Source organism: Pollachius pollachius, assembly GCF_949987615.1.
Source record: "Pollachius pollachius genome assembly, chromosome: 6".
NCBI lineage: Eukaryota > Metazoa > Chordata > Actinopteri > Gadiformes > Gadidae > Pollachius > Pollachius pollachius.
Genome location: NC_136939.1, coordinates 5028177 through 5054958, shown reverse-complemented (window position 1 = coordinate 5054958; position 26782 = coordinate 5028177). Strand labels below are relative to the sequence as shown.

Sequence of the window (26782 nt, the reverse complement as noted above, 5' to 3'; positions counted from 1 at the left end):
GCACACAAGAAAACGCACATCCTTAAACAAGCTGATAATAATTCCTCACCCCTCTGAGTGTCCGAAACATGACTCCGATATACATGTTCCGGTTGCTATAGGCCCTTTGTGAGTTTATTTGCAGAAGGGTAAGAAGGAGATAGTTTAGTCTGTCCCCCGGCAAAATCCAGTTTATAGTATCGATAAACACACTTAGCATCATTAGGCCAAACCTCCCACATAGCAGGGCGCTGGTTTATGCATTGGGAAATTAAATGGCAGTGAATTATAAATGTTTGTAGAAACTGAAGAAGGCTTGCAACTAGAGGGGAAAAGCCATCCGTCCGTTTCGGTAATCACACAGACGTACAGTGTTTTGCAGAGGAATGACCCTCCAAGGGCACATTCCCTTGTACATTCCTGGTCGTCTCTCACTGTGATTGGAACATCTTAACAAGTGCACGTACAGACATCAGTTGGGACAGGTGAAGTAAGTGAGACAAGTTAAAGGTTGCGTCTGCTGTCATAGCATAAATCGTCGTAGCACCAATGGAAGTGAGATATATTGTTTGTTTTGGGTTTTTTCTGTCATTTGCTGTTCCAAGAAAAGTAGAAAAGCCTTTTTATTTCCCTTGGCTGAATTTGTTGACTTTTCCAGGACTACTTGGCAGCACCAATTTGCACATCCCAATATTCATCAAACCCCACTTTCACTGACGTGTTCCCCATGCCAACTCCATTATTTAGGAACCAATAAACTATTCGGGACGTCGCTGGCAGAGGTCTTTGAACGGTGCTGCGGACACAGGGGAGCTATGGACCGATCCCGCTCAGGATGGATGAGCTATTGTGTCTCCAGGCTAAAGTGTGACTTGCCTTAGCTTGTCTTGTCTGACAGCGCGTCCTATTGGTTGTCACGGCAACCAAGCAGGCCATGATATAACCGTCCCCCAGGCCAGCACGGAGACACACTCAGGAAGTATGACTAAGTGGGCGAGGAGGACCCAGGCTTAAGTCATCCGTAACATGTGTGTAGTTCGGTGTGTTTCTGCGAGGTTGTTGTATAGACAGTCTGCGTTGAGGTAACCGTTGTACTACGACTACAATGAGTTATTTTATGACTCGTCCTTTTTGGTTTTGTTATTCAAAAGAATGATTATCCTTTAGACATTTCCATTAGTCTGCCTCACATACGCATGTGTTGGCTTTGGGCAAAATCTTAATATTGTTGTAAATAATAACTAGTCAATCAAACAAATAAACATTTCACCAAGGACAACCATCATGGTTGACCCTTACTTTACCACAGTGGCAAACTGTTTTTTTGCATGAGTTTGTTCAAAGCTTTTGTTTTCAGCTAAGTGTGATTTTATGCAGATGATATTCAGATGATTCTGTGGACTCAGTGACTTCTCCCTTTCAGCTGGTTCCCCAGCTGTTGCATATCGGCCCGTTCCTACCAAACTCATTGATCACCCTCTTTGTATGCACTGCTCTCCCAGATGGAGACTAATCAATAATGCCCATGATCTCCACTGCTTTTACCCCAATGTCCAAAAGGGGCATGTTGGTTAATGAATGAATATGCAAAATGCTTTTCTATACTGATGCGCACACACGCACATGAACACACACAGACATCACACACACACACATGCACGCACGCACGCACGCACGCAAGCACGCACGCACAAACACACGTCCACACACTTTGGATCACACATCAAATATAATATACCCACATCAATTTGGACATGCTCACAGCCTGCAAATTGAATCCATGTGCCTTATGCAATCCATGTTCTTTATTCTTAAGTTCTCTGCTCAACTTGTTCCCCCCCCCCCTCCCCCCACCATCCCTCGTGCTTTGGACAAAAATTACAAAAAAAACAAAAAGATTGGAAACAATAACCGGCCACAAGATTCAAAAGCCCCCAAATACCTTGTACCCATGGACAATTACAGCCTCTCCTCCCTGGTCGGTGACGCCCACGCCCTTGTTGCAGAAACGACCTGCTGTAAAAAGCCTCCACACAGGGGAATAAAACACTCCTCGCTCTGTGCCACTCTGTCACTTCTTTTTTCTTTTGGTGGACAAACCGCTAAAATGGCCATTCTTACTCGGTCCGCACCCACAGTGGTGCGTCTAAACTGGGACACATTCCTGGGGCCAAGTGACAGAAGCAGATGACTAAATGCCTGCCTCTGTTTCATTGTCGCGGCCGGGCATTCGGAGTGTGTGATGTGGATTCGTTAGCTGGTGGGGAGGGGGGCGGGGGGGGGGGGTGAGAGCCTATTAGCAATGTGCAGATAATGAGGGACGGCAGCGCAGGCAACACTTTTTACTTGTAGTTGTTCCCCACTGGTTTTCACTCCTCCCGTCATTCAAGGTGACAGCGTGCTATCGCCCGCGAACCCTCCTGTCACTCAGTTGAGAGGACACGCCCCTTTCGCTAACGCTTGTGTCGCCGTCCTGCTTGCACGCGCCTGGCTCCTTTAATTACTCTTTTATCATCGTCCCTCCAGCTGGATTACAGCCGCTGTATAATGAGCAGCAATTATACTGGTGACTTGTTCTCTTCTTACGTACAAAAGCCTCCCTGTAAACAAAAAATGGTTGACACAAAAGTCACTTTTCCTTCCATATCTTTTGGTCTGCTGTTGCAGCGTAGCAATAGCAGCTGAGTAACTTTCGTAGCGATGATGGTTTAAAATACAGTTCGTTTAAATCCATCGTGTTCCTGAATTAGTGTTGAAATTGAAAAACTGATGTCTAATTGCTTTTCCAGGAAAATGAAATTCATAATCGCTACATAATGGAACACCTGCTCACAGGGGATTTTCAGAGATATATTTTAGTTCTACAAATTATGCAGATTCTAACCATGAATATTCAAAAGTAGTTATTTACCAAGTTGATGATGGCTTCGTCAAAACTTTTTCAGCTGCGCGCACACACACACACACACACACACACACACACACACACACACACACACACACACACACACACACACACACACATATATATATATGCCTTTCTGGGCCTTCACAGGTGGCGTGTTCTGGTGAGGGTCTGCATCCCCTGGGAGGGTGGGTGTTGTGTGGTGTTAGTGGGGGGGAGGGTGGGGGTTGGTTGGTGTTAGTCGGGGGGGGGAGGTGTTGGCAGGATGAGTCAGTCCAGACAGACGGGATAAATATTGAACAGGGAAGTAATACGGCAGATTCTGGAAGGAAACCGCTTCAGACAGCGCCCCACTGTTTATGTGTGAAATTCCCTTTTGGGACGAGTGAAACACACACACACACACACACACACACACACACACACACACACACACACACACACACACACACACACACACACACACACACACACACACACGGATACATACACACACGCTGTTTCCATAACATCTCTTCACACTCTTCGGGCGAGTTGACCTCATCTCCTCTTGTTCTTGCCCCACCCCGACCGGGCTTATTATTCTCCTCTGACCTCCATCTTAACCTATGTACCCCTCTCTTCATCCCCTCCCACCCCCCTGCAACAACACCCCTCAATACCCTCTGTTCTGCTGCTCGGGGGTGGACAGCTGAAGTGCAGCGACCTGGCCAACCCAACCCCACCGACAGGGCGATGGGGGCCTAGAACCATGGGCTCATACAGAGTCTCCCCATGGGAGAATAGCGCTTATATAAACACAAACGGACTCTGTTTAGAGTCTTTGTTTTGACCTATGACTTATTTGACCTATGTTATTTACCCAGTACACACTTAAAGGGTTATTCCGGTGTAAAATGGATTTGGGCGCATATAGACGCTTTCTTCAGTTGGCTGTTTTTAGCCGATTCTATCAAAACACTATAAACTTGGAACGATGGGGACACTGGTTATGGTAAAAACTAAATCGCTATTTTAAACCACTTAAAAGGCTAAAAGTAGCCCGACACTTCTTTGGTAGTATAATAAGGGTCTTAACATATAAAAGAGGCATTGAGAACTTTGTAAGTATACAGATTGTTTATTAAAAAGGACATTTTATACACACAATACCATCAGTAGATCACCCGTCGACGCCATTTTGTTTTCAAGACTCGATAAGTAGATTGGCGAACACAGAGCTTGCGTGTTGCTGACGGATGTCACAAAAGTTAGATTGGACAATCTAACTATCGAGTCTTAAAAACAAAATGGCGTCGACGGGCGTCACTTACAAAGTTCTCAATGCCTCGTTTTATATGTTAAGACCCTTATGATACTACCAAAGAATTTTCGGGCTACTTTTAGCCTTTTAAGTGGTTTAAAATAGCGATTTAGATTTTACCATAACCAGTGTCCTATCGTTCCAAGTTTATAGCGTTTGGATAGAATCAGCTAAAAACAGCCAACTGAAGAAAGCGTCTATATGCGGTTTTTGTGCTCCAAAACGAACGTTTCAACTCGTTATCATACAAAACATATCCCAAATCCATTTTACACCGGAATTACCCTTTAAGATGTGTGTACTGGGTAAAAAGTGAATTTGATCATCAAGACAACTGACTACTTAATCGAGTGTACCCGGCCGAATAATTGGAAATGATTTGATCGACGTGTGTTAGTAACGGTGCATGGCTCCCGGTGGATCCTCTTGGATGTTAGTTAACGTCTGGCCCCGGATGAACACTCAAATATCCCATTACCCGTTTCCACGTGGACGGTGAGATCGTCAGCAGGGGTTTAAAACGGGACAGAGTCGCCCTAAATGTGCTATAATTCAGCGTACGGGTTTCCTGTGGAGGATGCTATTTCTGCAGCTAATCTTTGAGGGCTGGCGGCTAGCAGAGGAGTGGCAGCATGTCATTAGGCTGACATGGGTAAACCAAGCCTTCAGGCCTCGGCCCGAAGATAAACATGCTAACGCGCCCCACATGTACCCCAGCCGTAACTCAGCTCTGTCCTCAACCTCGGACCGGCCAGGCTCCAGCCGCTTATATTGGTGTTTATGTTTGGACTGTGCTTGTGTGTGTTCCGTTTGTTTGTATGCTGTGTGTGTGTGTGCGTGTGTGTGTGTTTTTTGTGTGGGGGTGTTTGTGTGTGTGTGTTTGGTGTGTGTGTTTGTGAGTGCAAGTTTGAGTGTGTGTATGCGTGTCTGTTTCTTTGTGTGTGCTTCTGTTAGTGTGTGTTTTTGGTTCTGTGTGTTGGGGTTTGTGTGTGTATATATGCACGTCTATGCAAGTATGTGTGAGTTAATCTGCTTTTTTGCGTTTTTCAGAGAGATAAATCTCTTAAGTGAGTTTCCTGTCATCATGCTAATTAAGGATATTAGCCTTTTCCCTACCAAATATAGAAATCTCTCTGTCTTTAAACTCTCTGTATTTTCACTCTCTCTCTCTCGATCTCACTCTCTCTCTCTCCCCCTCTGCTAGTTTGATGTTCCTGATTGTTTCCATCTGGGAAGTCCACATGAAAACAAAACAAGCACTTGCTGTTCTAGGGTGGCGGTAGAAAAAGAGAGAGAGAGAGACAGTGGATGAAGGGAGAGAGAGAGAGAGAGAGAGAGAGAGAGAGGTGGGAGTCGGAGGTAAAAAAAAAAGTGATTCAGCGTGTGAGTGACATGAATCTCTGGTCTACACTCTTAACTGCAAGGCTCTCATGTCATCGTTAGCCGCTGACGTTTGTTCCCATGCCAAAATCCCCCCCCCCCCCAGCTCTCCTTGTGCCCCACACTCCCCCAGCCTTCACCTCTCCCTCCCCTCCCTCTCTCCCTCCCTCCCTCTCTCCCTCCCTCCCTCCCTCCCTCTCTCCCTCTCTCCCCCTCCCTCCCCTCCCTCCCTCCCTCTCTCCCTCTCCCTCCCTCCCTCTCGCCCTCCCTCCCTCCCTCCCTCCCTCCCTCTCTCCCTCTCTTCCCCTCCCTCCCTCCCTCTCTCCCTCTCCCTCCCTCCCTCCCCTCCCTCTCTCCCTCTCCCTCCCTCCCTCTCTCGCTCTCCCTCCCCTCCCTCCCTCTCTCCCTCTCCCTCCCTCCCTCCCTCCCTCTCTCCCTCTCCCTCCCCTCCCTCCCGCTCGTATAGCTTAATCGGCACCCTCAGTGCTTTGACCCATCAGAGAGAGCGAGGCACAAATTGATTAAGACTGAAGAAACCGTAATGTGAGGAATGTAAACTCACTGGAGACACACCAAAAAACGGGGAAAAAACAAGAGTGAGGGAATCAGAGGAATGTTCTCCTGCCCCGGGATTTTTCGGAGTTGGTTTTCGGGGGCCTTGTATCTTAGGCCTCTGTTGAAGTGCCGCGTAAATCATTTATGATGAATGACCTACTCCCGCGCATGCCGAGAAACCCCAGAAGAGTGAGGAAACTGCCATCACCTGCCACGCGTTGGTTTGTCGTGTTGTGTGTAGTGCGTTGTGCGGTTGTGTTGCGTGTTCGCTTCTGTAACAGACGATTGCGTTTGAGTTAATGCACAGAGAATGTCATAAAAACCTGCACTGCTTTTAACTTTTACAGAACAACTTGGACTAAAACTGAAAACAGTTTTATTGGCTAATCTGGAAAAGTTCATTGGAAGATAGAGTTTCTATTTGTGATGTCACAGTTAGTTTAAACCAATCACAGCTTGATATAGAAATATGGAACTTGTGGCATATGCAGCTCGATTGGCAACTTGAGGAGGCCATTAAAATAAGTTGTTGTCGTTGTTGAGCTTTGGCATATTTCAGTTAGAAAGTGTTCAGTCGAGTTGGAGCTCATCTTGTGTTCCACGCAGATGGTTGGTAGACAGCGGCTCCAGATTGAGATTTGGTAAACACTTTCTGAATCCATAACCAGTCAAGGAGACCTGTGAAATCTTTCTTGACTCTCTCTCTCTCTCTCTCTCTCTCTCGTTCATAAAGAGTGCAATAAAAGCTGCAGAGTTGCGTCTCGACTGGGGCCTGAGAAAGGAGACCCCAGCGTCTGTCAGACATTAACGCACTGAGGGGGAGAAGGAGAGAGAAACAGCGAAGAGAGATATCTGGAACGAGAAAAGATCGAGAAATGCTCTGGAAAGAAAACCTTAACAACACAAATAACCAGGGAGAAGCGAGTAGGAATATACGTGTCACCTATAGTGCCTAGTAGTTTGTGACACATACAACGCACACGTAGGAATTATATCAATCAGTTAGCACATGTGTTTTCTTTGCGCGTGGTACATGTTTTTACAGGCGTCGAGCACATGCTAAGCTGCGTTGATGTCATCCTGCGGTTTAGGGTGGTGTCCTTGGGTGAAGGGTGCTCATATCATCGCACTGCCTCATAATGTGCTGCATGTTTCAAACAGCACATCCATTCTGTCTATGTGTGTGTCTGTGCATATCTGTGGCTGTTTGAGTGTGTGTGTGTATGATGAGATCCAAGCAGTGTTACCTAATGCTGGCAAGCTGTCAGGGGGGGGGACTTTAGCGAGACGTCGACGCTGAAAACAAAAAACCCAGAACAACAGAAGAAGAAAGAGAGTCTGGGGGAAGATCTAGTGCAGTGGTAGGCACGCTGAGTGATGCTCCCTGGTTCTCGGCTAATGCTCCAGGCCCGGGAGCGACCTCCCCTCTCTGTCCAGGGCCAGCGATGGATGGCTCTCTCTGGACCCCGGGGGAGGGGCCCTGGAATCGTGGCCCCTGGCAGACACACACAAACACACACATACATATACGCACGCACATGCACTCCCACACACACACGCGCGGACGCACGCACACACACACACAGACACACACACACACGTTGCAGAGCTGAGGGTAGTTCTCCTCACAGCTGTCAACAAATACATGACCGGCCAATCCCTCGATCAAATCCCTATGTTTACACTTTAGAAATGGGTAACTATGTTGAATAAATAATGTTTTTTATTTTAGTTCCCTTAGTGTCTGTCACTTTGTTGTAGCCAACGATGTCCATCTCCACCCAAGGCTGGCGGTATATTGATCTAAAACGTGTGAAGAAACATCTGCTGCCTCAGCAAGAAAAGAGCTCTTTGGCTTTACAGCCTCAAACATCCCAAAACGAACAACTGAACCCTTGTTTTGCGTGTGTGTGTGTGTGTTAGTGTGTTTGTGTGTGTTCGTTTGTGTGTGTTAGCGTCTATGTGTGTCTGTGTATATCTGCGTCTGTTTGAGTGTGTGTGTGTGTGTGTGTGTCCTTGTGTTTGTGCGTGTGTGTTAGTGTGTGTGCCCCCAGAGAGACCCACAGGGCCGTAGGGCACCTTGGCCATTTCCTTTGTGTTGCTACTATGGTATGTGCGTGGACCTGTGTGCGGTGTGTGTATGTGTGTGTGTGTGTTTGTTTATCGTGGCGGGACACCTTGGGAGTGCGGATGGATGATAAGTGTCCGTGCGTCACCGTGGCGACGGGCCAGGCTGGTCATGGATCACAGAAGGGGCTTGGATGTGGTTGGACCTCCTCCCTGCTTTCAGACTCTGGGCTCCAACCTCCACCCAGAAGTTTTCATTCCATCTCCCCTGAAGCAGCAGGTTTTAAACGTTGGTCTGTGTATGTACGTCATGAATGTAACGTGTTCTTGTCAGGCGTGATGGATGCTGCTGAACCTCTGGGGTTGAACCGTGTGGGGTTTGATTGACAGTAGTGATGGAAGAGAGTTCATTTTTTCGGCCCGGTTCTGGTAAATCGATTCTCCCGAAGCGTCCCTCTGTTCTGGGCTAACCGAGCGCCTCAGCGGTCTCTGGCGTTTGGGTCTCTGGGTTTCTGCTCCTCTCCATTTTGTTTGCGTGTGTTTTTCTTTTTTTCACCCTCATATGGTTTCGTCTCGTGGCGTTCCCTGGTAACCCCATCGCTCGGCTCGTCCCTCTGTTTATCTTCTTTCCTGTTTTGTTTATTTCCGAGGAGGGAACCGGGAGAAAGCTGGGAGTTTCCCATATTGTCAAATCATTCAAGATATCCTAACATGAAGAGATGCCCCCGGTCCGAGGAAAGAGTCCCCCCGCTCCGGATCCGCTGTCTTCATCCTTTATTAAGATTAAAGGTGCGGTGATCGATGTTGACGTTTTGGCTAGCTCCCTATCCGTTTTCGCGGTTAGCACTCCCCCAACCTTCTCCTCACGTCACCTTTGATGCAGGTCTCGCATAAATATGGTCTCCTTTTCCTGGCAGCCTTCTTCTCTTTATCTTTTTGGTTGCCGTGTTTGGTCGTGTAGCTCTGCCTGTTCCGCCGCTGTCAGTCAACACTGGAACCCTGCTGCGTGAGAGGACCGCCCCTTTGCAGAGTTCTCTCTCCTGATTGGTTAAAGTGGGAACCGGATACTGGAAATTATGTTTTCAGTTTACTGCAGGGCGTAGGGACTAGGAGATATTACTGACCCAACACTCTTGATCAGTGATGGCTGTCGGAATATGCAGCTATTAAATACTTATCTTAACAACAAATGACTTACAGCGCCTTTAATATGAGGCAATAGGTTTCCCTGAGGCTAACCTCATACAACCCATCCATTCAGTCCGATCGTATTTGATCTAGATGCGCACTAATCATCAATCCTCAATAATCCATGCGTAACATCTGGCTCGCGGCGATGCAGTTGAACCCAAGGCTGGCGTGGTCCCCGCAGACCGGCCCTCCCGCAGTAAGCGGGGGTCTCAGAGTGTCTGGTGTGAACCAGCCCTCCCAGGCTTGTGTGTTTGGGAAAACAGCACAGTCACACAGCCATGTGTTCATGAGGTAAATATGGAGGTGACGATGAGGTCAGCCTCCCACCTGGTAGGGGTGTCATGGGGGTCCTCCAAACTCTCCTAATCAGATTAGGGTGAAAACAGTGGGATTACCAGGGTGTGTGTGTGTGTCCAAGCACAGGTGCCTAATCCACGTGGACATTGAGGGATAATGTGGCACGCCCATATATAGGCCCTCCGTAGAGGCGTCTCCGACACATGCGCCAACACTTGACTTGTCGCAGGCTCGCTTCCAAAATGTGACGGAATATGTCCGGGCTATTTATCGTTCAATCTTTTTTTATCCTGTGAAGTCGGCGGTATTGCATAATTGTTATTGCTCCATGTTTTGGGCTGGTCCTCTGTTCTGCTGTCCAAACGAGTTATGAATGAGCGGTGACGTGACGTGATGGGTGGCCGCAGGTTGAGCCACTTCCTCGGCGGAGGTTAAGGTGAGGTTAGGTACGAGTTGGACGTGGGAAACGGCATCGGTGCGACGGATGCGGCCTCGTATGTCAACGCCGAGGGACTCTGACCCGAGGGGGTTCTGAACCCAACACTTCGTGTTGCATGACCCAATACATGAGGCGTAGGTGAGATCAGCCTGCTGATCCAGACTGTAGCAGGAGTTCCCAGGGGGGAGGGAGGCCTGGGCTTCGGGGAGGGGGGGGGGGGACATGTGACTCTGAGAGCCGGGGATGGGACCGTCCACCGGACGCCGGCTGTGGTGGTTCTGGTCTCTGCGGGATTCAGGACCGGATGAATTACAGTGTTCAGGGCTCAGTTCTAGGATTAAAGCGGACCACGTTGTATTTAAAAAAACATGTCTGAACCGGTGCTGTCTGTGTTTCTCAGAGGTCTCCTGCTGCAACAGATTGCGTCCCAGGAGGTCTTTGAAGATTTGTATCAACCGCAAACGGGATTTTTGATTTGTCGGTTTAAAAATCGGAACTGATGAAACGAGAGAAACCTGAGTCAACTGTTGCATGATGGGAAGGGAGGGTGATCTAACGAGGTCCCAGTGCTGGCCACCCCAGCCATGAGATCTGAGGCAGGATTTGTCTTTTAACAGCCACCATAAATGACACAAAACAATGTTATGGGATTGTTTGAAACCTTAGCCGCAGAGTGTCCAGGCCGGTGGCTCTTTGGGGTCTGTTGGAAGATTTTATAAGATGTCATAACACAACATATTATATATGCGGGCGTGTGTGTGTGTGTGTGTGTGTGTGTGTGTGTGTGTGTGTGTGTGTGTGTGTGTGTGTGTGTGTGTGTGTGTGTGTGTGTGTGTGTGTGTGTGTGTGTGTGTGTGCGCGCGCGCGCGCGTGTGACTGTGTGAATCGTAGCAGCATCCTATAAAGGCAAATGGCTGAAAGAATCTTGATCCCTAAAATTCATAAGCGTGTGTGTGTGTGTCTGTGTGTGTCTGTGTGTGTGAGTTCATGTAAAGTATGTGTGTGTGTGTGGCTCCCCAGGATGGCAGAGTTCCACCCAGGATTTATAACCCACTCACCAATGTGTATTGGAGTGGGTGCATGTGTCTGTGTACTCTCTTGGGGTTCTCCCTGTGTCACAGTGAGAGTACTCGTTATTTACATTAAAGCCAGTTAAAAGCCATATCTGCCTTGGCCTTTGACCCCTGACCCCTAATTCACTAATGCTGTCAGCGCTCTAATCAGTTCTCCTCTCCCCTCCTGTCCTCTTTGCTCCCCTCCTATCCTCTCCTCTCTTCTCCTTTACTTTTTCGCTCCTCCCCTCTCTTCTCCTCTCTTCTCCTTTCTTTTCCTTTTTTCTCCTCTCCTCTCTTCTCATCTCCACTCCTCTCCCCTCTCCTCCTCTCATTTACATTTTACACTGAGGGCATTTAGCAGACGGTTTAATCCAAAGCGACTTACAATAAGTACGCGTGTCAGTAGAAAGAGAAACAACAACAATGCTATCAGTACAGTAAAGATGTTCATAGAACCAAGTGCCAAGCACTAGCAATTTCTAGGTTAACCCATTCCCTGTATACAACCAAGATAGCCAGGATAAGATGCTACACGATGCCAAGTACTGTTTTAAGTGCCAGGACGTATAACATACGATAAGTGCATGCATTAAGTTTATAAATTAAGTGCCAGGACGTAAACATACAATAAGTGTGTACGAGGGGAGTAAGGGAGGAGGACGGGCGATGGGGGCTCTCTTCTCCTCCCGTCTCCTCCCCTCTCCTCTGCTATCCCCTATCATCTCTCCTATTAACCATGTCTTTACCGTCAACCAGAAGGACTATTCTCTAGTCTAAACCATGTGATCTTATCACCCTGACCCAACTCAAGAACCCCTAGAGCACTAAACAAGCTCAACTTTAACCCCCAGCCTTTTCCTTTCCCGATGAGAACCATGTGGAAAGTCCCATTTCTCCTCCGGGGATCAATAGCCTGACTCCAATAAAGGGATTTGAACATGTGCAGTCGTTTTTCCCTGGCAGGCCGCAATATTCTATCGCATTAAGCATAACAAGGAAAAGATGCAGAGCGTTTAACGTTTAAGCGATGTACTGTCTGTTGGTGGACGGAGTGCTGCTAGATACAGCTACCTTCCAAACCCTGTGGGGATTGGTCCAGGGCGAGTGTGGCTCCCCTGACCAGGAGAGGCTCAATAGCTCTAGCATGTCCCGTCGTCGGTTTTAGCCTTGCTGGAACACTCTCCAGTTCCCGGAGAGTAAGAAAGTCGTGTTTTCTCTCCAGCCGGCCTGCTCTGGGCCAGGTGATTTGACTCATTAGTCGTACCGCTAGACGCGTCTAATAAGCCAACACAAACTGTTTATTCAGAAATGTTGAAACAAGGATTTTCTTTTTTTTTTGACTTTATGGACCTGGAAATCATACTCTTGGAGGATTGTAAAATCGTTGTCGGGCACTTTAGGTCGTTACACACTTAGAGAGCAGGGGAATGAGCTGGTTTTGGTTCTTTTGAGTTCAGTGCTGTACAGGGGTTAAAGGGGGGGTGATGTATTCAAGTGCACTGTAAATCTAGCATTCTCTGTAACAACTCTTCTTCTTCTTCATCTTCGTCAGGTTTCGGCCTCGGACGAAGACCGCGGTTCGTTCGGCGTCATCACGTACAGCCTGGGTGCCTCCGCCAGCAGAGCCTCCTCGCAGGATGTTTTCACCGTGGACAAAGGGACAGGACAGCTGTGCACCAACGCTGCCCTGGACCGCGACGAGGGACAGGAGCGCTTTGAGCTCACCGTCACCGCCACAGACGGGGTATGGCTTCTATTTACTTGGATACCTGAGCTAGCATGAAATGCCGCTACTAGCATAGCTTAAACCTGCACTCAATAAACCTGCATCTCAATATGTCCTGTTTTGCACTGCGGCTATTTACTCCTAAGAAATGATCAGAAGTTTCTCAAGCATTAGAACGCACCCATCCACGAGTCAACCGATCCCAGTGAACTTTTCTCTAAAGTTTTCCCCACACCATTGGAAAGACGACAGTAAGTGTCGTTTGAAAATGATATAGCTGTAGCTACAACCCTTGCCACTAGGCTGCTAATGGGAAAACATGCATAGTGGAGGGTTAACGACCACAGTTTGTTTCGGAAAAGAGACAAATACATGCAAACTCGCATTCACAAAGTTGTCATTATATAAAATCCATGTGTTCACTCCAAAACATACGTTTCCAAAGAAAATCCGAATCCAAGCTTCTCATGTTTAGACACAACTTTGAAGATTATGTCGAGGCCAAAGAAAAACGTTTTTTCACCGCCTGTCACCTCACATGCCCTGACGCTGTTGACTCAACTTGAAATGTTCCTTGAGATCCACTCGGTGATCAAAGGTGGTGCGCGGACAAGCGTAGCAAGAACTAGGACTCGCTGGAGGAACACAAGGCGTGTATATCACGCAGAGAGACGGAGAGGAAGAGTCCTGAAGAAGACCGAATCCTGTTTCCCATCTGCTGGCCTCTTTCAAAGTATAGCTTGTGGAAATAGGGATGGCATGGCAAAGCCATCAAAAGAGAGAGAGAGGGAGGGGGGGAGAGAGAGAGGGCGAGGGGAGAGAGAGAGGGGGGGAGAGAGGGGGGTGGGGGAGAGAGAGAGGGGGGGAGAGAGGGGGGTGGGGGAGGAGAGAGAGGGAGAGGGGGGAGAGAGGGGAGGGGGAGGAGGGAGAGGGGGGAGAGAGAGGGGGTGAGGGGAGAGAGAGAGGGGGGGAGAGAGGGGGGGTGGGGGAGAGAGAGAGGGAGGGGGGGAGAGAGGGGGGTGGGGGAGAGAGAGAGGGAGGGGGGGAGAGAGGGGAGGGGGAGGAGAGAGAGGGAGGGGGGGAGAGAGGGGAGGGGGAGGAGAGAGAGGGAGAGGGGGGGAGAGAGGGGAGGGGGAGGAGAGAGAGGGAGAGGGGGGGAGAGAGAGGGGGCGAGGCGAGAGAGAGAGAGGGGGAGAGAGGGGGGTGGAGGAGAGAGAGAGGGCGAGGGGAGAGAGAGAGGGGGGTGGGGGAGAGAGAGGGAGAGGGGGGAGAGAGGGGGGTGGGGGAGAGAGAGAGGGAGAGGGGGGGAGAGAGGGGAGGGGGAGGAGAGAGAGGGAGAGGGGGGGAGAGAGGGGAGGGGGAGGAGAGAGAGGAGGGGGAGGAGAGAGAGGGAGAGGGGGGAGAGAGGGGTGGGGGAGGAGAGAGAGGGAGAGGGGGGGAGAGAGGGGAGGGGGAGGAGAGAGAGGGAGAGGGGGGAGAGAGGGGAGGGGGAGGAGAGAGAGGGAGAGGGGGGAGAGAGGGGGGTGGGAGGAAAGGGGGCGAGGGAGAGGGGGGAGGGAGAGGGGGGAAGAGAGAGAGAGAGAGAGAGAGGGGCGGGGAGAGGGGGGGAAGAGAGAGAGAGAGAGAGAGAGGGGCGGGGGAGGAGAGAGAGAGACAGAGACAGAGACAGATGAAGAAAACAAGGAAGGGTGCAAAGTCAGAGAGTGACCAGAGTAGTTAAACAGATTTCAAGGCCAATTTAAAGATACTGTTTGAATCAATATGTACATGTGCTGCCGTTCTTTACTTTCAGAAGCCACATTTGAAACCCATGTCATAGCAGTTTATTTCTCCCTGTAGAGCCAAGTGCACAAAGTATGACTTAATTATAACTTATGTGCCACAGCAGAAATGTAGTTATGGTGCTATAAATGATTCATTTCCAAGTCTGTTACGGCAATATAACTCATAAACGATTACACTAAAACTACTCCAACGAAATATAGGCTACTAAACAAAAAGTATAATTAGTGAAATAGTTGGTTTCATTGACAATGTTTTCAAAGGGAGATTCAGAATAACAACACAACATTTGTCTTCAAAAACACATAACTCTACACTATGTTCGTCACTGTGGTTATTATGCTAACTTTGATGCGTCGTTGACAGTCTACCGAGGGCGTAGACTACACAAAATACAACCTTGTTCTGTCGTAACTCCACTCCTTTTGAGACTTTTATATCTTTTCAAAGAAGTTTTAAAGAAGATTCCCCTCACTTGAACAGGAACCGGAAGAGGAAGGCTACTGTAGTTGTGCTAGTAAATGGTAGCGTAGTGGCTAACAGAAATCAAAGGCTATCAAAAGATGTTAATCAACTCCTCTAAATCTGAGATGAGTCAGTCGACGGCTATTTACAGCTACGTCGGCGTATCCCTTTAATGCTCTCGGCGTGTTAAGTCTGGTTGTAATAATGATCTCCAAAGAGTTGTCCCATGAAACACTTAAAACCCTTCTAATTATGTCCATCACTCCTAATGAAGTGGGTCTGTGTTTCATCATGTTAATGCCTTAACGCAGTTCCTCAGCGCGCTGTTCTAAAAGCACGAGTCGAGTTAATTTTGCATTCCCAACGAACAGCAACAACATCGACAACAACAACGACCGCTGCCACCACAACAACAGCCGACTCCAGTCCCTCCAGCCTGATGCCGTCTCTCATCAGCATCTCGCCCGGCCCCATTCCATTCCCCGTCTGTTCCCATTGTCCCGACCACCTCTGTCAGAAAGGCTCTCTCGTAAACAAAAAACACCCGGCCTGCCTGCAAAAAAGAATAAAAGAAAAAAACGAAAAAAGTTCAGCGTAATAAGCCTTAATCAATTCCCTCCCGCTAATACATAACGTACAGCCCCCGCTCCTGATTGAGGCCATATTTCACCGAGACGCAACAGAGACGTTGCTCTCCTCTTAAAAGCGCTCCTCTGTCTTTGCAGTGAGACGTAAATCAAACGGCCGCAACGTGGCGACATGAAAGCCTCCGGCGCTCGCCGCTGCGGTCCGGTTGCGGCGCTCGGAGGCGCGACTCTGAAACAATCGCGCAATAACTATTTTTTTTCGGGTTTTGTTTTATTTATTCAGTTCGACTCGAGATGTTGCCCCTAGGAATACGCAGGAAGGGAGGGCGTGCGAGGGACCCTACTGCTACTATACAGCAATGTTCTCTAACCTGGCTGTTCATAGAAATGTTTTCTTTATGTGTCTCGATAAATACATATAATGGGTCATAAAGTGTAGTATTCCGTTTCGAGTGAAAAGACGTTATATGCCTAATGTATACTGAGTGTCTCCCTTTTCCCCTTCTGTTTGTGTTTATGAATGTGTGTATTTTTCTTTTGTGTGTGTGTGTGTGTATGTATTTGTGTGTGTGTATGTATGTATTTGTGTGTGTGTGTATGTATGTATTTGTGTGTGTGTGTGTGTATTCTTGTGTGTGTGTGTGTGTGTATGTATTTGTGTGTGTGTGTGTGTGCGTGTATTCGTATGTGTGTGTCTGCGTGTGTGTATGTATTCATGTGTGTATGTTTGTGTGTATGTATTCCTGTATGTTTGTGTGTGTGTGTGTGTGTGTGTATCTGTGTGTGTGTGTGTGTATGTATCTGTGTGTGTGTGTGTGTGTATGTATCCACGTGTGTGTGTGTGTGTGTGTGTGTGTGTGTATGTATCCGTGTGTGTGTGTGTATGTATCCGTGTGTGTGCGTGCATGTGTCCGTGTGTGTGTGTGTGTGTGTCTCTCAGGGGGGTCTGACCGCGGCGGCCCGTGTCACGGTCTTCGTGGCGGACGTCAACGACAACCGGCCGTCCTTCTACCCCGCCCTGTACACCGTCAGCCTCAGCACCCACAGCGCCCCCGGCACCTCCGTCGTCAAGGTGACCGCCAACGACCCCGACTCCGGGGAGAACGGCCGGGTGACCTACCGCACCGCGCCAGGGGGAGGCTCCACTTTCTTCACCCTCAACAAGGACACAGGTGTGTGTGTGTGTGTGTGTGTGTGTGTGTGTGTGTGTGTGTGCCTAGCGATTGTAATACTTGCACTTGGTTCTATGAACGTCTTTACTGTACCGACAGCGATATATTGTTTCACTTCTTATGACAAATGTACTTATTGTAACAAATGCACTTATTGTAAGTCGCTTTGGATAAAAGCGTCTGCTAAATGCCCTAAATGTAAATGTAAATGTAAATGTGTGTGTGTGTGCATGTGCGTGTTTATGCTTCAATGTTTGTTTTTGTGTCTTTGCATAATTTTATGTGTCTGTGAGTGTGTGTTTGTGAGTGTCTTTTTGTGTGTGTGTGTGTGTCTGTGTGTGGGTGTTTGTTTGTGTGTTTGTGTTTGCGCCTGTGTGTGTGTGTGTGTGTGTGTTGGTGTGTCTTTGTTGGTATGCATGTCGCTGTGTCTTTCTTTGCGTGGCTTTGTGTTTGTGTTGGTGTGTCTTTGCTTGAGTGTCTTTGTGTGTTTGTGTTGGTGCGTCTCTGTTTGCGTGTCTTTGTGTGCGTGTTGGTGCGTCTCTGTTTGCGCGTCTTTGTGCGCGTGTCTTTTGTATATGTGAGTCCGTATCTGTCCGTCCTTGTCTGCTTTAATGTCCTTTAACAAAAGATGACTCAGCCTTAACTTGTGTTTTCTATTTCTGTCGACCCCCCCCCCCCCCCCCCCCCCCCCCCCCCCCCCCCCCCCCCCCCCCCCCCCCACCAGGCGTCATCTCGCTGTCGCGCTCGCTCCACGGCAAAGCCAACACGGTGGTCTCCATGGTGATCTCGGCCGAGGACGGCGGCGGGCTGCTGGCGCCGGTCAACGCCCGGGTCAACGTCAGCGTGGTGGGGGGCTCGGTGGCGCCCCCCGTGTTCGCGCAGGCGCAGTACTTCTTCACCGTGGCGGAGGACGCCCTGGGGGGCACGGCGCTGGGCGTGGTCCGCGCCACCACCAAGACGGGTGAGGGGCGCGGCGGCGGGCGTTCCGATTGGGCGGACGAATGTGTCATCAACACGCGACGACCGTTACGTGCGCTGCACTCATGAAGATGGAGCTCAAGGAAGGGTCGAGGTGTAGTTTGAGATAACCGTATTTTAACCTTCCCTGGAAGGTTCTTATACCGTTTTTCCAAACTACAAACTATATATTAACCTTCACCGAGCCACACCCTTGAATGTGGAGCTCAGGGAAGGCTGATATGTAGTTTAAAACAACTGCATATTGACCTTACCTGAGCCACAACCTTGAAGGTGAGGCTCAGGGAAGGAAATATGTAGTTTGAAATAACTGTATTTGAACCTTCCCTGAGCTACACCCTTGAAGGTGGTGCTCAGTAGAGGTTAATATACAGTTTTTCCAAACTACAAACGATATATTAACCTCCCTTGAATCACACCCCTGAATGTGGAGCTTAGGGCAGGTGGATATGTAGTTTGAAGTAACTGTATATTAACCTTCTTTTAGCTACACACTTTATAGAAAGCTCAAAATAGGTATTCCCGAAAGGGTAATTCGTTATAAACCAAGGCTAAGATTACAGAGGATTAACAAGGCTCTGAACAGGGGAAAGGTCAACGCTTTTAGTTAGCACAGACACCACACCCCCCCTAAGGTAGATGAACTATCCTTCGGTTGCTCCGCTTCTGTATCCCCTCCTCGGCACTGATCTGGCGCAGACATCAGCCCCCCCGGTAACTCCGGTGAGGGACGGATCGCAGAGAGAGAAGCTCACTCCTCTGGTCTGTGCTTTGATGGATCTCCATCACCGTGAGTGCGCCTCTCCGACGCTTGTGGAGTAACCTTAGCGTCACCTTAATGCAGCAGGGGAGAGTAGCCTACCTGCAGTCTGTTACGGCAGGCTGGGGCAGACCTGTACAAACAGACAAGCAACAGGCCCATCGCACTCCATTAGCCGGGCCCATTCGTCAACGGCGCCTCCAGACCTACCGTGCTGGGGATTCTTTTCACTGGGCCGGGACATTTATTTTCTCTCTCTCTCTCTCTCGCTCTCGCCCTCTCCCGTTATTAATGAGGGAGAAATGGATTTGGATGGGTTCGGAATCTGGAGTGGGAGTGTGTCCGCACAGCCGAGTGCACTGGGCTTCGGAGTGGATTTGAAGTGCACTTATCGCGGTCGCTGGCTGTCTCCAAACAAGCGCACAACGAATGAAAATAAAAAAGTGTCTTATCCGATGACAAGATCCTTATCAAACTAAGCCCTTATTGAACAGTAAACAGAAAAGTGACGACATTCCCCGATTGTTTTGCGCAAAACAGGCAGGTTAAATGTTTTGTAGCAGAGCATGCTTAAAACGTGTGAAATAAAAAGTGTCTGATCCGATGACAAGATCCTTATCCAACTAAGCCCTTCTCAAACAGTAAACAGAAAAGTGACGTCATTCCCCGATTGTTTCGCGCAAAACAGGCAGGTTAAATGTATTGTAGCAGAGCATGCTTAAAACGTGTGAAATAAAAAGTGTCTGATCCGATGACAAGATCCTTATCCAACAAAGCCCTTATCAAACAGTAAACAGAGAAGTGACGTCATTCCCCGATTATTTTGCCACAGAAGAGGCAGGTTACATGTCTCATGGGGAGGAATGGGTTTCATGTGTCTCGAACGACCGGGGAACCTCTGTGGTCCTAACAGACCCCCAAACAACCGGCCTGAAACCCGTCAGGAGAATGGAAGGGATCTGGGTCTGTCCATATGGAGTAATGTTTACTATCCTTGTGAAATGGGGAATTAGTTTGTCCCTGGTTGCCTCGCAGGAAATCCTACTCCAGACACAAGTAGTTTCTCATCTAGATTACTGACTCCCTGCTGGCAGGGCTCCTCTTTTAAACAACACTCAGACACAACACTGCTCTCTGTCTGAGTTATTCATTGTTGTCCCTCCTCCTCCTCCTCATCCTCTCCACGTCATCCAACTTCGCCAACTTCTCCTCCTCCACCTAATCCTCTCCACCTCCTCTTCCTCCTCTCCCTCTTTTTCCTTCCTCCTCCTCCTCTTCTTCTTCCTCCTCCAACTCCTCCTCCTCCTCCTCCTCCTCCCTCTCCTCTTCCCACCTCCTCACCACCCCTTTTCTCCTCCTCCTCCTCCTCCTCCTCCTCCCTCTCCTCTTCCCACCTCCTCACCACCCCCTTCCTCCTCCTCCTCCTCCTCCTCCTCCTCCTCCTCCACCACCTCCTCTTCCTCTTCCTCCACCACCTCCTCCTCCTCCCCCACCTTCTCCACCACCTCCTCCTCCTCCTCCTCCTCCTCCTCCTCCTCCTCCTCCTCCTCCTTCTCCTCCTCCTCCTCCCCCACCTTCTCCACCACCTCCTCCTCCTCCTCCTCCACCACCTCCTCCTCCTCCTCCTCCTCCTCCTCCTCCTCCTCCTCCTCCTCCTTCTCCTCTTCCTCCTCCTCCACCTCCTCCACCACCTCCTCCTCCTCTTCCTCCACCTCCTCCTCCTCCTCCTCTTCCTCCTTTCCTCCACCCACCAGGCGTGTCCAAGGACGTGCTCTACTCCATCTCCAGCGGCGACCCCGAGGGCTACTTCACGGTGGACCGGACCTCGGGCTCCGTCCGCACGGCGCTGCCCCTGGACCACGAGACGCGGCCCAGCCTGGAGCTGGAGGTGCAGGCTCGGCACGGCTCGCCGCCGGCCTACGCCACCAGCCGCGTGCGCATCACCGTCTCCGATGTCAACGACAACGCGCCCGTCTTCCTGCCCTCCTCCTCCGAGTCCCTGCTGCTGCCCGAGGTCACCAAGATGGGCGCCGTCATCTACCGCGTGCAGGCGAGCGACCGCGACTCGGGCCACAACGGGCAGCTCAGCTTCGACCTGGTGTCGGCGGGGAACGGCGGCGGCGGCGGCGGCGGCGGCGGCGGCGGCGGCGGCGGCGTGGGCGACAGGACGTTCGGCGTGGACCGGGGCAGCGGCGAGGTGCGCCTGATCGGGGCGCTGTCGTACGAGAGCGTCCCGCGCTATGACCTGCAGGTGGTGGCCAAGGACGGCGGCGCGCCCCAGCTGAGCTCCACCTTCACGCTGGTGGTGCACGTGCAGGCGCAGGACGCGCAGGGCCCCAGCTTCGACACGCTGACCTACCGCGTGGAGCTGAGGGAGAACACGCCGCTGCAGACGCGCTTCCTGCAGGTGCGCGCCCTCCATCGCGAGGCGGCCGGGAACGGCGCGGGCTCCTCCTCCTCCTCTTCGTCCTCCTCGTCGTCCTCCTCCTCGACCCGGACGATGTCGTACCGCCTGCGCCCCGACGGGGACGCGGCCCGCTTTGGCGTGGACCCCACCAACGGGTGGCTGTTCGTGCGGAGCGCGCTGGACCGCGAGGCCAAGGACATGTACCTGCTGACGGTGCTGGCCACCTCGGGGCCCCCGGCCGGCCCCGGGGGGGCCCCCGGCAGGACGGGCAGCGCCACGGTGCGGGTGAGCGTGACGGACGAGAACGACAACGCCCCGCGGCTCAGCCAGGAGCGCGCCTTCCTGGCGGTGCGGGAGAACCAGGTGGCGGGGACGGGCTTCGGAAGGGTGGTGGCCACGGACCGCGACGCCGGCCTCAACGCACGCCTCACCTACCGCCTGCTGCACGCCGACCGCCACTTCCAGATCAACGCGCAGACCGGTGAGCGGGGGACGAGGAACAGTCGCGCTTTTATTTTGAAAACTCTTATGTCGGGGTGCCACGGTGGTTCACCGGGTAGAGCGCCCAGTCCGTACCATTAAGGCCCAGTCCGTACCGTTAAGGCCCAGTCCGTACCATTAAGGCCCAGTCCGTACCATTAAGGCCCAGTCCGTACCATTAAGGCCCAGTCCGTACCATTAAGGCCCGGTCCGTACCATTAAGGCCCGGTCCGTACCATTAAGGCCCGGTCCGTACCATTAAGGCCCAGTCCGTACCATTAAGGCCCAGTCCGTTCGATTCCGGGTTCGATTCCTGCCCGTGGTTCTTTGCTGCATGTCTTCCCCTCTATAGAACTAGTATATTATAGTCTATAATATATAGTGAGTAAGACATACCTTCCTGCCTTACTCACTATACAATAAAAAGGATAAAACCTTCAATTATTTTTTCATAAAATAAATCCTTAAGTCATATTATTTCATTGAGAAATGATTTTATTTTACTTTTTACATCAAAAATATTACAATATTTTGGGCACTTGGACAGAAAGGAAATCTTTGCTTTCATGGCATTATGGTCGTAAAATAAATGTTCTGATCCTCGGCCACCGTACTGAAACAAAATGATGGCGGTGGATGGAACCCGAGTGTGTCTAAGCCCCTCCCCCCCTGCTCTCCCCCCCCCCCCCTCCAGGTGAGGTCAGCACCCGGGTGGCTCTGGACCGGGAGCAGCAGTCCAGCTACCAGCTGATGGTGGTGGTCCAGGACGGAGGCACCCCCCCCCGTAGCGCCACCGGCGCCGCGCACATCACCGTGCTGGACGAGAACGACCACACCCCCGCCTTCACGCACGCCGCCTCCGACCAGGAGATGCTCCTTCAGGTGAGGGGGTGGGTCAGTAGGGAACAGTGGGGATTTATCCCGGTGGGATTTTGCTGGGCTGTCGATCACTGGGGACACACACATGGCGACTGGCCTTTAGTCATGTGGGCAGCTGTGGGGGCCAGCTGCGTTGTGATTGGCTGTGGAGTGACACGTGGGCCAATCACATCATTCCCTGGGTTTTACCACAAAGGCATGCTCACACTCACAAACTCAACAAACAAACGGGGATATTAAGAAATACTTATTGATGATTTATTTGACATATTTAAATCGAGGTGCAGCCTTGGATCATAATGTCGGTGAACAGACTTGACGAGGGGGAGGATGGACGCAGGACAATGTGGTTGATTACGGTTGATTGCTGTGGTTGTAGGTGATGGAAGGCCTCCCGTCTGGGTCTCTCCTGGGGACACTCAGCGCTAAGGATCCGGACGAGGGAGAGAACGGCACCATCTTCTACTCTCTGTCCGGTGAGCATCACTGAGGGAGTTAACCGGATCGGTTTCACCCCATGCACCACACACACACTCACTCACTCTGGAACACGCTCACTCACACACAATCAGTCAGTCAGTCTCTCACTCACTCACTCACTCACCCCCTCACCCCCTCACTCACCCCCTCACTCACTCACCCCCTCACCCCCTCACCCCCTCACTCACCCCCTCACCCCCTCACCCCCTCACTCACTCACCCCCTCACTCACTCACTCACTCACTCACTCACCCCCTCACCCCCTCACCCCCTCACTCACCCCCTCACCCCCTCACTCACTCACTCACTCACTCACTCACTCACTCACTCACTCACTCACTCACTCACCCCCTCACCCCCTCACCCCCTCACTCACCCCCTCACCCCCTCACTCACTCACTCACTCACTCACTCACTCACTCACCCCCTCACTCACTCACTCACTCACTCACTCATTCACCCACTCACTCACTCACTCACTCACTCACTCACTCACTCATTCACCCACTCACTCACTCACTCATTCACTCACTCACTTACTCACTAATTTACCCGCTCGCTCACTCACTCACTCACTCACTCACTCACTCACTCGCTCACTCACTCATTCACCCACTCACTCACTCACTCACTCACTCATTCACTCACTCACTTACTCACTAATTTACCCACTCACTCGCTCGCTCACTCACTCACTCACTCACTCACTCAATCTCTCACTCACTCACTCACTCGCTCGCTCACTCACTCACTCACTCACCCACCCACTCACTCACCCACTCACCCACTCACTCCCTCGTGCGGCTCTTCTCCGACAGGAGTCAGAGCGGAGCGCTTCTCCCTGAACCCGACCACGGCGGAGCTCCGCACGGCGTCCCCGCTGACGGCGTCGGACCGGTCGGAGTACGCCTTCACCGTCACCGCCAGCGACCACGGCGACCCCGGCCTCAGCGCCACCTGCGAGCTCCGCGTCCAGGTACGGAAAACACAAACACGGCTTCGCTTCTCGTATACTCGCACAAATGCTCACACTCTCATTTGAAGCATGGACACACCCACGCATGGACACACTGTGAACATGCACACCGTGAACGTGCACACCGTAAACGCTTGGAGTAACATCAAGAACCACAAAGTTCAACTCAGAGCACTGGTATCGCACCAATTAATCATTTAACACACACACACACACACTCACACACTTCAGACACACAGGTACGTAGTCACAAAGGCACGTACACACACACACACACACACACACACACAGGCCACAGTGCCTCCGTCTCTTGATAATTGCCTGCTTCCTTGCCAGCATCGTGTGCATCAGTAGAAAAGAGAAAAGGCACCCAGAGGTCAGCGAGGTGCAGCGGACTTCCAGCTGTGAGGCTGCCTATCTGCACATTACCTCACAGTCCGCGCACTCCCAGCTTCGGGTTTCGCCCTGTGTTCCCGGGTCATTTCCTCCGCGCCGCGGAAGAACAGAACACAATATCTGCAGCCAGTCCTGGAAAAATAATGAGTCTCAACTCCAGAAGAACAACAAAACACACTTCTGAGAAGGGAAACTCAATCTGTCTGTAAAAAAGGGGCACATTATCAGGCCCATCTCCCCAAGTGCATTTCCTGACCCAGGGGTTGCCGGGGTAACCCGAAGCCAAGGTGAGGAACCTGGGAGATTGGAGGAGGCCAGAGCTGGACTGGGTTATAGTTCTGAACACCCCTCCACACACACACACTTAGCCTCAGGACAACGGCCAAACAACAAAACCTAGAAAAGAAAGAAAGGGAAAGAAACCAAAAAGTGTGTGTGCCGCCACTGAGGCGGTGTGCTCTGGGGGAAGACGGAAGGCGGTGTGTTTAGACCACCGATCGGTGCTCCTTTCCATTGTGTTCCCCTCTCTGTCTGGGGCCAGAGATCTGAGTACAGGGAACAGGATGGTAATCACGGCAGGGCCGCAAACCCGACACTGAGATTAGGGCCGAGGGGAAACAGGCACCTTGGTATCAAACGCTCCCAGATGACATGTGACCAGGGGCCTGCTGCAACAGATCTCTCTGAACACCGACGGGGGGGGGCCCGCATGGATACAGTAGCACACACACTTTCACTCACACACACACACACACACACACACACACACATATGCAGTCCGACTCACACTTTCACTCAGACACACTAACACACACAAGCACACACTCACACACACATGCAGTCTGACTCAGGCACACACAAACCACACACACACACATCCACATTCACTCCTACAAACACAAACACAATTTTGTTATCCATGCAAACAGTAGCTGGTGCTGATTCACACACACACCCACACACACACACACACACACACACACACACACACACACACACACACACAGATGCTTTCATCTAAGCACATGTGCATACACTCACTTCAAACAGCTAACGTCTCCAGATACACTCACTCTCACAGTGCACACATTGCACACAAACACACTCACACTTTGTCATCCAAACGGCTACCATCTCAACTTTTTGGAAGCTACGGTTTCGCATCGCTGTGGATCCGAGCAACACGATAGGGTGAAAACAGCACTTCAGACAAGACTCCCTGTCGATACCGTATTTCAGCTAGCAGGTGAAATGTGAGACGGGGGAAAAAGCACCCCAAAAAATATCCAAGAAGAGCAAAACAGGGAAGAAGGAAGCGTATCAGAGTTTGAAAAGTTCAAATGAAAAAAGAGAATGCATGTTTTTGTGAAATACGATCACCTCGGTCACCTGTTGACAGGCGAGCTCCTCGTTCGCTGCGCAACGGAGACTGTTGGGGAAACACAGCTTCAGCTTCAGGCTTCAAGGCCAAATCACTTCCTTTCCCCTCTGCGTTTCATGTCAAGCTGTCGTAAAACACTGATTATTACCAACAGCTCCGAGAAACAGGGTTGGTCTGGTGCAAGTGGGCCTTTGTGTGTGTGTGTGTCTGAACATTGTTGCAAACTTTAAACACACGCCTTGATCTGCTACTTCTGAGGGAAAGGCCGTGGCGTCCTGACATGGCTCCCCTCCCTTTAAAACGTGAGTCAGCTGTCGTTCCAGGGAGACAGTAGTCCCAGTGTTGTTCCGAAAGAGCCTCGCTTACAACGCCCCCCAACACTGCAACACAACTCCCACCTCGGCGGGGTGTTTCGGCGCTAAATAATTTACTGGCAGCCACTCCTGCGCGATTTGTTTTCCTCTGTGGCGGCTGCGAGGATCCCCTTATTGTTGAAAAGATCCCGGCAAGGCTGAAACAGAGCACGTCTCAAGGCTGTCGTCGGGGCTGGGCGCGTCAAGAACCATACGTCGGAACCACAGGAAGGCAGCAGGCGCAGGAACATGTACGCCCGTGCCCCCTTGACCCCAGTACACATGGCTCTTCAAAAGAGTGAAGCAACGCTGCGGCAGGGAGGGGTTTAGGGCCTGCTTCCTCTGCTGCAGCGCGCCGGGTTGCGTGGATGGGAGCCCACTTGGGCCAAAATGATTAGTGCCAAAAGGAATAAATGGAGGGAAAGCGCGGAGAACGGTGACAGGGCCGGATAATGGCCCAGGTGCAGGAGGTTAAACGTACGTTCTGGGCCGTCGGAACGCACCGGCTTTCACGCGTGAGTTGTGGCTCCGTTGTGCACTAGGGGTGAGCCAAACGCTAACCAGCCCTAGCGGTGGTCGTAATGTCATGATTCAGGTGTTCTCCGCCGAAGGAGTCGGCGGCCCGAGGCGGCACCCATTCCTCTGTCCCTGCCGAGTCTTTCAAGGTTTTCGGGTATTAGGCTGACATCCACTCCAGTGGATGGACTTCTGCAGTCAACAAGCAGTGGCCCTTGAGCACAGAAGGAATCTAACCCCAAACCCTTATCCCTAACCACTTGCTGATGAGCT

General features: G+C 51.0%; 1 protein-coding gene across 1 annotated transcript in view; it reads left to right on the top strand.

The window, feature by feature from the left end:
• Window positions 1–26782, top strand: part of dchs1b (dachsous cadherin-related 1b) — a 93312-nt gene that overhangs the window by 43706 nt on the left and 22824 nt on the right. Inside the window, exons 5-11 of the mRNA XM_079737673.1 lie at window positions 12724–12915; window positions 16672–16903; window positions 17628–17864; window positions 20396–21529; window positions 22223–22410; window positions 22787–22883; window positions 23706–23863. Coding sequence (XP_079593799.1) covers window positions 12724–12915; window positions 16672–16903; window positions 17628–17864; window positions 20396–21529; window positions 22223–22410; window positions 22787–22883; window positions 23706–23863 — 2238 coding nt within the window. The remainder of the gene's footprint in view (window positions 1–12723; window positions 12916–16671; window positions 16904–17627; window positions 17865–20395; window positions 21530–22222; window positions 22411–22786; window positions 22884–23705; window positions 23864–26782) is intronic.